This window comes from Arvicola amphibius, chromosome 6, assembly GCF_903992535.2.
Source record: "Arvicola amphibius chromosome 6, mArvAmp1.2, whole genome shotgun sequence".
NCBI lineage: Eukaryota > Metazoa > Chordata > Mammalia > Rodentia > Cricetidae > Arvicola > Arvicola amphibius.
This window is the reverse complement of record NC_052052.2, coordinates 115,408,597-115,421,498: the sequence shown is the minus strand read 5'-3', so window position 1 is coordinate 115,421,498 and position 12,902 is coordinate 115,408,597. Positions and strand designations below refer to the sequence as shown.

The following is a 12,902-nucleotide window of genomic DNA, read 5'->3' as shown; positions in this document are numbered from 1 at the left end:
TCCCATGAAGATTCTTCACCCAGAAATTATTGCCCCTTTTACAGCAACGGTAACTCTCTTGGGTATCCAGATAACTCTACAGCATGACGAACCAGCTGACACTCTTACTCCTGTTTGTTCTTTCTCAGAGGGCTGATCCCAGGTCATGAGCTTCTAAAATGGCTCTGGTTTCAGATCCCAAGTTGAGGCAGTGTCCCTATGAATGGTTCTGTCTGCGTCTCCTTTTCACGAAATTCCCATGAGATCTCATTACAAGTCCATGATTTTCTCAGGAGTTACCATCAAGCTTCTTCATGATTCATGGGTTGTTCTGATGTTTAGCAGGCAGAGCTGAGGTCTCTCGGATCCTAATGCTCAACACCTTCTGTGCCCTGTGTGATATTTCCCTTTCTTATCTCTATATTACTATGACAAGGCCAGATGCTTGCTACATATGTGGTCATTAACAACCTAGCCTTGGAGCAGCGTGTGAAACGGCCTTGTGGTCAATTAAGCTGTTTAAACAACAGCCACGGACCTAACATTTTCATTATTATTGTGTCCTTTCCAGTTATGTACTCATAACTATTCTAAATTCTGAGATTTCAGTTCTATAATGATAACTTTAAACTTTTAATTTTTACCCATTTATTTTTTTATGCACATGTATACATATGTGTGCATGTGACCCATGGCAAGGGCATGGTAGTCAGAGAGCAGCTTTGGTGATTATTTCTCTCCTTCTACAGTGTGGGTCAGATTGATAGAACTCAAATCAGTGGGCTTGGCAGGAAGAACCTTTACCTGCTGAGCCATCTAACCAGCCCTATAACTTTTTAATAATAGAGTTCTTCATCTTGAGTCCTTTCTCATATGCATATTCTAATATTCATGTAAATGACTGGAAATTATGGGTTTTAAATGCGTAAACTTGTGAATCATCACTAGAGTCTAAATGGTTGGTATATAGCCCTCCTATTTGAGATTGTAAACAATCGTGTGGGGATGGAGAGATGGCTTAGTGGTTAATAGAACATACTACTATTGTAGAAGAGATGACTTTGGTTTCCAGTATGCAGGTGGAGTGGGCCATCACTGCCCATAACTCCAGTTCCAGGGGATCTGGTGCTGCCTCTGGCTTCTAAGGGCAACTCATAACATATGCTCACACAGGTATACACATAAGTACAAAATCAGCACTGCTTCATACTTAATAGGGGAGAAATCAACTTGCTTGTAGTGGATTGGCCTTGCCAGTGTTAGAAACAAGGGGCTATATGGGATGCCTGGGTATTCCCATATGATACTTTGTAATATTAAGAGACCTGATGGATTACTCTTCTTTGTTTTATAGGACAGGGTCTCATCTCACATAACCCAGACTGACCTTGAACTCATTAAGTAATTTCCAGTCTTCTGCCTCCACTACCCCAGTACTGAGATTATAGGATTGTATGACCACACTTGGTTTTTGCTTCGTATTGAACCCAGGACTTTGTGCATGCTAGACAAGGACTTTCCCAACTGAGTCTCATCCTCATCCCCTGGGCATTACCTTAAGGCTCCTTTGTAGCAGGAGCAGCATCTTCTAGGGTTTCGTGTGTGTGTGTGTGTGTGTGTGTGTGTGTGTGTGTGTGTGTTGCCCTTCACAAGTTCATGGATGCTAGTCAGTGAAGACTCCCACTCAAGATGCCTATGAAGAGAGTTGACATGCTAGAGTATCACTGTGTTGATATTAGAGAGAGGCATGTGGGAAGGACTTTGAGAAACTCACTCAAGCATACTTCCAGTTTCTCATGGGCACAGTTGGTCTTTGCTATTTAAAGAAAATAGTTTTAGAAAGTAGCTTGCTCTTTCCATGTACTATTAGATTTGAAAGATGCTGTACTATGGATTCAAATATGGTTTTGCAGCACCGTGAAGTCCTTGGGTGTTGTGTTGCAAAAGATGGATATTCAGGAGTGGGAACCCTTTGAACCTCGACTGATTCACCAGGGATTTTCATAATTAAGAGCTAAATTGGCACAGCTGTGGCCTTTGAGGTAATAATGTCCTGCTAATCATCCTTCATATGAACCTGCTAATGCCTCTCTCCTACCTGGACCCTGTTGTGGTCCAGAAAGCCAAGTTCAATGCCTCCCGCTTTTCTGAACAATCTCAATGCCTGGGGATACCCAGGTTTACCAGCTTTATTAATTAGCAAACATTTACCCGTGTCTTTCAAAGAGGTGACATGCAGAATCCATTGACACAGGAGCAATGTTCGCTTTGCCAAGGCGCTCATATTAACTTCTGGGGCAGAGAGGGGTGGAGGTGGGAAAGGATGGATCAAAAGGGCTTGGTGGCCTGAGTATTTGCTGTGCAGGCGTGAAGGCTTGAGTTCAGACGCCCAGCCTCTGTGTTAAAAACCAGGTACTGTGACGTGTGTATATAATACCCGTGTGAGGGTCTGAGACAGAGGATCACCAAAGCTCAGTGTCCAGCAGTCTAGTAATCTGTGAGCTCTGGGTTTAAGAGAGATCCTGTCTCAAAAAAATAATGTGAAAAGTGATAGAGAAAGAAATTCAATGGATATCAGCCTCTGGTTCCATGTATCTAGACACACACACACACACACACACACACACACACACACATGCACACACATTAACATATACACCTACCCTCACAATTTAAAAATAAACTCAAGAAAGACTTGGAAGGATGAATATCCATGGAAAAGTAAAAAGCAAAATCCTTGAAGTAGTATTTCCAGGCTGGCACCTTGATAGGGTATTGCGACCGAGGTTTTGAAACCATGAAGAAGAGAAAACGGGTACTGGGATTTTTGTGTATTCTGGCTCATGTTTCCCTCCCACAGTGTGTAGGAAAGGTCACTGGTCATGAGACCAGCGTTATATTGTCACTGAGAGAACATAGAAGCGTCAGAACAATGGTTTTTGCCAGCTGGTGAGTGAAACCTTGCACGATCCTTGTGTCCAGTTGGTACATCAGCATCAGCAGCAGCATCACTATTGTGCTGCTTTGACATCCATCTGATGCAGGGAGGGGCTGCCCATCAGTGGTCGTGGTACTTTGCCAGAAGCTGCTCAGCAGATGGGTGGCCGAGCCGTGACGAGCCTGCCTCAGCCACAGGCCATCTGCTCCATCTTAAAGTGTGTTCTGGGTATCTTCCTATGTCTTGGCCAGCCAGCAGCTTCTCTCTCTTAATTTGCACCTCTGAGATTCTGAGCTTTCATGTGAATGTGGGCTTTTCTTAAATTGGAGCGATAAAATTATATTTTATTGGCATTTCTTTTCAGCTTAGAAGACAGAGTTTAAAAAACTTGAGTCTCGGGGATTCTTTGGAGTAGGAGTGCTCTACATCCACAGATAGGAAGCCCAAACATTATCCCATATGGCTTTTGGCTGGCTACCGATCAGAATTGAAATCCGGGTCCCTTCTTTTCTCTTTGCTGTCAAGCTATCAAGATTGAAAACAGAATCCATTTTTAAAACACATTTTTGAGTTTCTTCCATGTTGCCCTGAAGGTCGCTTGAAGCACCCTGAAAGGAGGTATAAAAGTTAAATGAACTCCTTTGCCTTCCTTGACGGGAACCCAGGATTCCTAACAGAAAACCAAAATGAGACGAACTCACTGCCCACATTAAAGCTCTCTCCATCCCTCTTCGCATTTGTTTAGCTTTCTGGAAACAGATGAAGTTACATACATGTAAGTAAAAATAAATGGGAAATGCAGCACATGCTTTTATGCAGACAGGAGCTAAATTCCCATGTCCCAAGTTGGAGGCAAAAAAAAAAAAAAAAAAAAAAAAAAAAAGGAATCCAACTACAGGAATATAAATGTTTATCCTATATAGAAGAAAAAGACTGTGTCAATGAATGTTTTATATTGATTCATTTTTGTGTTTGCTTAACTCCAGTATTAATTCGAAGCAAGTGTTATTTTTCTCTGTCTTTTTAATATTTTTGTAATCGTCAGGCTACTTGGTAGGCTAGAAATGAATCTTTGAGACCTGGAGAAACCCAGATTCTAAAGCCAGCTTTAAACATTTTGTAATTCTGTGGCTTTGGAAAAGCAGCTTAGCTTCTCTTTTGTCTTGTCAAAATCACAGTTGTAGAGACTCTGGCCATGTGACAGACACTGTATAGTCAAAGTTCCAAGTGTCACGCATCTGAGTAGATGCTCTGTGAAGGACAGATACTATTCTCAGTCAGCTCAAAGTGTGTTAGATGGGGCGCGGTAGGGAGGTAGTTGTCATCTGCTGAAGTGGGGATGGGGGTAGCTGTCATCTCCTAAAGTGGGGGCTGGGAAGGTGTCTTTCATCTGTTGAAGTGTTTGCTCTGCAGAGGACCTGAGTTCTGTCCTCTTGAACCTGTGTTAAAATGAGCCAGAATAGTTGTGCATACTTGTCATTCCAGGGCTGGGGAGGCAGAGACAGGAGGGTCTGTGGGGCTGACATTCAGCCAGCTTAGACTACTTGGAGAGCCGCAGGTTAAAGAGAAACCCCGTCTCAGTAAAGAAAAGGTGTGTGGGGGTGGGGGACTGAAGAGACAGCTCAGCGGTTAAGAACACTTGCTGTTCGTGAAGAGGACTTGGACTTGGTTCCCAGTGCCCATATGACAGCTCACAACCATCCTTAACTCCAGTTCCAGTGCATCAGATGTCCTTTTCTGACCTCTGAGGACACTAGGCACACACATGATGTACACACATAGGTGTGAGCAAGCCATAAAATAAAAATGTAAGGTGAAAATAATAACCAAGTCTTGGAAGAGTTGAAAGCTGACTTTTTTTTTTTTAACTTTTAACTTCCTCAAACTTTTTTCTTTTTTTTTCTTTTTTTTTCTTTTTTTTTTTGGTTTTTCGAGACAGGGTTTCTCTGTAGCTTTGGAGCCTGTCCTGGAACTAGCTCTTGTAGACCAGGCTGGTCTCGAACTCACAGAGATCCGCCTGCCTCTGCCTCCCGAGTGCTGGGATTAAAGGCGTGCGCCACCGCCGCCCGGCTCAACTTTTTTCTTTTTACATGGTGGATAAGTGAATTCAACTCTCTGTATTAAAATAACAAGAACCATTAAAAGGGTAAAAAAATAAAAACTGGATAGTGAGAGTATGAACCCTGAGTGGAGCTTCTTAATGGCCACTTGAGCAGTATGGAAGGTCACTGGGCATATGGGGTTTGGGACCGGGTTAGGTGACTTAAATCAGCTGCACCGTGTTTTTTATATGTGAGTTGATCAGAATAGAGTGATTTTATTTCAAATTAATTTTTAAAAAGTGGACAGCATCTGATGACTAGTACTCTGTTGACCTATGAGCTCTGCACACACGTGCACATACACATTCCTGCACCAGCACACACACAAGCATATACCTGCATGCATTCACAGACTTATAAGACATTAACTATGAACCGAAAGCACAGTGCACCCTACATGGGAAGACGGTGGTGAGAGGTGGCAGGTGGTAAGGAAAAAGGAGCTTCACAAGTTCAGCTGGCTACATGCTTGAAGAGGATGTCACCCTGATGGTTCTTCCTCTCTCCATGTAGAATGTGCCCCCGGACCTGTCCATCTGCACCTTTGTGCTGGAGCAGTCTCTGTCAGTGCGTGCCCTGCAGGAGATGCTGGCCAACACGATGGAGAAGTCAGAAGGGGTAAGTACTCACTTCTGTAGACTTCTGCTCTTTTACTGAATTTAGCTGTGTGTGTGTGTGTGTGTGTGTGTGTGTGTGTGTGTGTGTGTGTGAGAATGTTTGCCTGCCTGGGTGTTGAAAAATATTTTTTCCTAAGCCAGTGGCTTCTACATGTGGCAGCTTTATGTTTGATTTTCCACTTTTATCTAGCAAGTCTAGATAAATGTCTTAAAAACACAGATAGAAATAATTCAACCTCAATTCACTTCACGCTTATGTGTGTTTTGTGGGTGTTTGTGTCTCCTTATATGTTCCCATGTTACCATTTGACTGCTAGCTTTGTGCCTGGTTGTTTGCCACTGATCTCTGTATCTTCAAATGTCCTCTCCGTGTGACATGTCCTAAGCATCTTTGTGATGAATACAATTTCATGGCACCATTCTGTATTAAATAACAAAATTACAGCAGTACAGTTTCAGCAAATTATAATTTTGCAAACAGCAGACTATCTTCTGAAAATTAAAATTCCTCTTCTGTCTCCTAATAGAGATATTTTTCTTTGAAAGTCTATTGGGTTATTTTAATTATTTTTCCAGGAAACAAAGGGTTGCTGGTTTTTTTTTTTGGGGGGGGGGGGATATTACCTGCTCTTAATCAGTTCATTAAAGTTTATAGATAGTCAATAGAATGAATGGCCACCCCACGCCCTCCCAGTTACCATGGTGCTTCAGAGTCTAATAAACTATTTCTTTCCAGTAACTCTACTGGACTTTCATTTGCTATTATTCACTATTTGTTGTTATTGCAAAGACTCTTTTTCAGTTTGGATAAATAAAGAAATTAAAAGATATTGTCACTAGAACATTTCTACCATGGATAATGTAAACATCCATGTGAGGAATTGGATCAGTATTTTACAAAACCCTACAGGGTTGCCATGAACATTAACTAGGATGGGAACACCGGAGGAAGCTCTCATAGCAGTGGTTCTCAACCTGGTCACGACCCCTTGGGAAGGGTTGAAACAACTGTTTCATGGGGTCACCTAAGACCATAGAAAAACACAAATATTTATGTTATGATTCACAACAATAGTAAAATTATTATTATAAAGTAGCACTAATTTTATGGTTGAGGGTTAGAACAACATAAAAGGTCCCAGCATTAGGAAGGTTGAGAACCACCATCCTGTAGAACATGCATGTTGGGATGCTGTGAACCTTAGGGAGGTCTAGGTTAGGAAGCCCTTTTGGATGGCGACTGCCCACCAACAGAGAGATAGCTAGTCTCCCTTTTAACAGCTGTGTTGCCCATTGGGGTGTATTTGTCCTCAGCTTGGATAAGCTGTGCTACTGGCGTGTGCTGCTGGCCGTGTAGGAGCCGAGTCTCTTGGACTCAGCGGGCGTGGCTATCATCTTTCTCTGTTACATAAACCTCTCTAAACCTAAAGCGTTCTGGATCATCTCATCCACAGCGTAATAAAATGGACGTAGAGATGTAGAAGGAGCGGCGGGGCTGTGTCCCGCCATCCGGCTAGCTTTACCCAAAATAATTACACGGAAACTGTATTCTTTTAAAACACTGCTGGGCCCATTAGTTTCAGCCTCTTACTCACATCTGGATTAACCCATATTTAGTAATCCATGTAGCACCACAAGGTGGATCGCTTACCAGGAGAGATCTTAACCTGCATCCATGTCGGAGAGGAGAAGCATGGCCACTCACTATGGAGACTGCCTGAAGCGTCTCCCCACTGTCTGCTACCCAGCATTCTGTTCTGTCTACTCTGCCTACCTAATTTTCTGTCCTCTTAAAGGGCCAAAGCAGTTTTTTTTATTAATAAATGAAAGTAACACATAGACACTCCTCCATCATTTCCCCTTTTTCTGTTTAAACAAAAAAGAAAGGCTTTAACTTTAACATAGTAAAATTACATGTAACAAAACAGTTATCAAGCAAGAATTATAGTTACAATATTTAGATCTATTTTATCTTTTATCATACTAAGAAAAGCTATAACTATCTATTTATTCTTCAACTCCATCACAGACTCCAGAAGGATATAATACTACGTAAGTAAACAAGATATATGTAACTTTCAAACTCTAGAAATGACAGAGACAACTTGCTGCCTGGACAGTCACCCAAAGTAACTCTGTACCGTTGGGGCATCCATCTTTGGCCTTCAGGCCCATAGTGTCCAGCAGACATTTCCATGAAGCAGGAAATTCCAAAGACAGTTCAGTCACTTTCTGCTGTGTCCTGCAGAACGTCTCGCAGACTCTTTCACGAATCAGGAACCCCGAAAGACCATCTCACCTTTAGGCAAGTTTATCAGTCCTCTCTCTGTGGGTTCTTTGTGTCTAGTTTATGCAACAGTCCAGGCAAGAGCAGTTTCTTGTCCAAATGGCTATCAAACTCCATAAGGATCCTCTTCAATGCCCATCTTTCTCTTGAAGTAGCTGGTGCTTCCAAGAGCAGACATGTCTCATTGTCATGAAAAACCCTAAGTTATTAAAACATTAAATGTCATATTCTGCAGTCTTTGAAAGATATGAAGAATGCCTATCTGAAATATATCTATGCACATCTAGAAAATCTAACTAACATGACTACAAGCTTGACTATTATTGATTATCCATTAACAACCTATATTTTCTAATTATACATTACATTCTTAAATCAACTACACAATCACAATACCTTAATTAAGAGCAGAAATACATATACATATAACAAAATTGACCTTAAAATCCATACCAATGCAAATTATTCATCTCTATATCATATCCCCCTTTAAATGTAAAAGAACATTTATAAACAATATTTGGGAATATGGGCGCAGTTTTTTCTCTCCAAACTGCTTCCTGGTGAATAGGGGCGCTGTTAATCAGATCTTTCATGGTGTAACCTGTGTGCCAGGTTCATCTCAGACGGCAGTTGAGTGAAGTAATTTTTTGAGGGTGTTCACAGCAACCTTTCAGGAGGGCGTGGTCTATCATACCATATTGGGATAGAAGCAATCCAAAGGGTGTCATCCTCTGTGAAAACAAAAGAAGAAACTCTTTTTCAAAGCATGATATCCTTAGATCCAAGTTCTGAAGCATTCTGTTCTGTCTACTCCGCCTACGTAATTTTCTGTTCTCTTGGGCCAAGGCAGTTTTTTTTATTAATAAATAAAAGTAACACATAGACACTCCTCCATCATAGAGATCTGAGCTCCACGTAGCATTTCATTGAATTTCATTTAGTGTTTGTTATTCAGAGCATCGTGACGGTAAAGGGTCAGGAGCAGATGCCTGAAGATGCTGAGGACAGAGACCCCAGTGAGGCCGCAGGAGGATGCACCTGCTGCACTGTGTCTTCTGCATCTTTGGTCCAGTTTACACACTTTTCTTTCCTTCTCCTCCTTCTGTCAAGCCTGAATTTCCTGTGGATCTTAGTTTTTGTCTGCCTCTGCACCCACAAGTATGGGTTGCTTCTTCCTCGGGGCTAGTTGTGGGTGTTTCTCTAGCATAGCATTTAGAGGAGAGGATTGAGAGTAAGGTCACTGCCATGTCTCAGCTCTGTCCTCTTTTCAGAGGGAATGGAGGTCTTCATCACCAAGTTTGAATAATTACCAAATGATGTTGGATATGTAAGAGTTAGCACCCTCTTCAAAGTGCTTTTTAAGCCAGGTATGGTGACTCACACATATAACCCTAGCATTCAGGAGACTGAGGAGACATGAGAATAAGGATTGCCATGAGTGTGAGCCTAGTCTGCAGCTACTTAGTGAATTTCAAGAAAGCTTGGACTACAATGTGATATCCTGTCTCCACACAGGTAGCTATTTATACCCTTAATTCTCATGCAGGGATAATTCACCTGGCTGTCCCAGAACTCATTATTTCTGCCTACCTTTTCTTTGGTTTTCCTTTCTAGAATCTTGGGTAATCCCACATCCTCTTCCTGCGCTGATATCCTGAGTAGGTCTGCCTCACAGAGTTAAGCGGCTTAATAATAACACAATTGTGTTGAAACACAGTCAGTGACAGCACTTGCTGTTCTAGTTTCAAAAAGTCTAACATTTTGTCTAACTTTTGCTCTTGCTGTTAGTTTTAGTATCTTAATAAATGTACCAATAATATTTGACGTACCATTCTCTTTATATATGGTTTTATTTTTAAATACATAATTGAATCTTAACTGTTCTGCTTCCACGGGCCCACCTGCCAAGAGAAAAAATGATGCAGGGTAATGGGAAGAGTGTGTTCAAGAGACTTACTGAAGGGTCTTTCTAAAGGACTGATTGTTTATAGGGAAGGCTTCTCTTTAGTTTAATGCTGTGAGTACAATAAACAACCTGTGTGTCCTACTTAGGAGCGAGTGTTTGAAAAAAGAACATTTCTCATTGCCTTTCATTTCTGTCTTTTGGTTTAGTAGCTTCTGGGAGACTGCTAGCCTTTTCCCCTTTGATGTTGGATCATGATTATTTGACTGCTGTTTAGACTACTAAAGGTACTATATGTTTGCCCTGAGCCTTAGTTGTAGGGGATAGACAGAAGGGCTGGAGGCTCTGGATATCTGCTGCTGGATCGTGTTTCTAAGACATGCCAGGGAAATTGCACCCATGAAATCTTAACCATATGGTTTAACAAAACAAACACGATGACAGCACCAGTTGACATGACCAGCTGGGCAGGGGACAGTCAGTAAGGTCCCACCACTAGATGAAGAATTCCAGGTGATCAATGGGACTGTTGATAATGGGATAATTGATTTTCTCTGGGGACTTGCTCCCACATGGGTTGTCTAACACCAAGTGATCAGCCCTGGATACATTACCAACAATGATAAATGGATTAAGTAGGTTGTATATACATATGCATGTAACAGTAATAATTAAAGAAGAGGTCATGAGTTGGGAGAGAGAGGGACATCATAGGAGCTGAGGGAGTGAGGCAGATTTAGTATTCATGTATGAAGTTCTCAACAAAAATTAAAATTAGACACTAACAAAAGTAACTGTTAGCTTAGTCCTGAAAGATTCACCAAGCTTGCCTATACTGCCTGTTTTTGGATAGGGATGTATGCTAGTTGTTTGTGACACTTACTCATTTTAATTCAGGAGATGTGTGTTGCACTGTGGAATTTAGGGGCTTACTGTAGATTGTGGGTGATGCTTTAAAAAGAAATCGAACCTAGGATGTGATAAAATAGTATGAAGATATAATATCAAGTTGAAAATGAGTGAATTGAATTTCAATCATTCATTTATTTAGTGCCAGCACTTTAAATATTTGTGAAATAAGTTATGTCTCATAAAGTCTCTATGGCTCTAATGATAACTAATGTGAGTTTTGCCACCAATAGGCCTATGATTTCCGGGTTTCAGAAACAATGACAGTGCTCCTGTGAGGACTATGTGAAGTATGTAGGGTTTATTATTACTCTGAATTTTCTCTTAATTTTTAAACTCATCCTCCACACAGTTAGAGGTAATATGAAAACTATTTATATGAGTCTGTTTCAAATTTGTTCCCAGAAACGATTTCATCTTATTGGGCCATTCTTCAGAATTGAGGTAGAAAACAAAACTTCCAGGATGCAAATATATAATATTTTCATCAGAAGCCTTTATTTTCTGGGAAAAAGAAATCTCATTTCATGTAACAGGTTCTCACAGAGATCTTCCTGCCTCAGATCCCTAGGTGCTCGGATTGCAGGTGAGAGCCACCACCCTGCTTCCCGGGGTTTTCTTAAAGAGCCCTGAATGGTTCCATTTTCTAAAATAGTTTGTTATTTGATATGAAACTATAGGAATACGGCTTGCTTCCAAATCATACTTCGTCTTCTAATGGAAGAGACAGGGATGCCCCAGTGACTTGTTGGCAGAACTAGCAATGTAAGTTGGCTCTGTGTTTTTTTTTTTTGTGAAAATGAGAGTTGTAGAATGTGAAATATTAGCATTCTAGTCTGTGTTCTCATAAATTTCCTTCTCTTTGAGTTGTGTACTCTGAGAACACTCCAAAGTGCACCAAAAGGCTACTAGCTAAATTCACCGGTACATAAGTTTTTAAAACTACATTTTTCAAACATCAAAGCACCATAAATGAGTTTTTATGAGTACATGTATTGAGCCTTGAGGCTTGTAATTTCAGACAAGTAATTGCAGCAAAATGGTCTTGTACCTGTACAAGAACAAAAGGTGAATTTTAGGGAGTCTGATGCTGCATCTTACAGTGCTGAGATTAAACAGCATACCCCCAGAGTCCAGACTCTGATGAGGTAGGGAGGCCATTGAGCAGTCTCTCCACCCTGTACCCTCCTTATTTATAAAGTGAGACAAAACAATAGCATTTCCTTCATGGAGCCATGAGACAAATACTGTGACAGACATAGGACAAACCCATCACAGGGCGGCACTCTGGGTGTGTGCATGTCATTTTTATGATCTCTCTGTTGATCTAGCACTGAATAGCTTTGTCTATATACTCTCCACCCCAGGAGAAAGCAACTAGAAACTGTGGACTAAATATAAAAACATCTGAATCATTCCCATCACTCCACTCAACAGAGCAAACATTCACAGATTTTAGCTGTTGTTTCCTCTCTCTTAAAACAATGACCACTACTGAATTGTGGTGGCTTTAGACCATTGCTTATCAGCTCACATTGCTAGGATTCACACATTTTATGAGTCCCAGTGAGCTGGAGTAGAGGTAGGTGTTAACAGCCATGGCAGTTCAATTTCTCACTATCATGTAAAGACACCAGACCCCCCTCCCGCCAAAAAAATCATCCTAAGGGAGGAAGGGTCTATTGTGACTCAGTCTGCAGTATAGTCCATTATGGCGGAGAAAGTATAGAGACTGGTGGGTGGTCATATTATATCCACAATCAGGAAGCAAAGAATGATGAATCCTAGTGTTTAGCTCACTCTCTTATTCAGTCCATGACTTTAGCCATCGGATGGTAATACCCACAATGGGTACCACCTCAATTTAACCTAGTCAAGATAACTATCCTACCTCATTCATGGCCAAATGCTGATCTACACAACCCTTTACAGTGGACCTTGGGGACTTGTTTCCTAGGAGATTCCAGATCTGGTCAAGCTGACGATAACAATGGCCATCACTGCCATCCAGTGTTTTTATTTGTGCTTCAGAATGCACAGGGGAAGCTCCTAATACTCAGTGTCCCACTCCAGTCTTCCCTCACATTTGAAATGCTTAGAGGATCCATGCTTTGTGTCGTGGGCAGTATGATGTCACTACCTCTTTGTATGAGAAATTGCTGTT

At 41.3% G+C, this 12,902-nt stretch overlaps 1 protein-coding gene across 1 annotated transcript in view; it reads left to right on the top strand.

Annotated features, from left to right (window-relative positions):
- Window positions 1-12,902, top strand: part of Ryr2 (ryanodine receptor 2) — a 387,717-nt gene that overhangs the window by 26,358 nt on the left and 348,457 nt on the right. Inside the window, exon 3 of the mRNA XM_038334286.1 lies at window positions 5,533-5,637. Within this exon, the coding sequence (XP_038190214.1) occupies window positions 5,533-5,637 (105 nt within the window). The remainder of the gene's footprint in view (window positions 1-5,532; window positions 5,638-12,902) is intronic.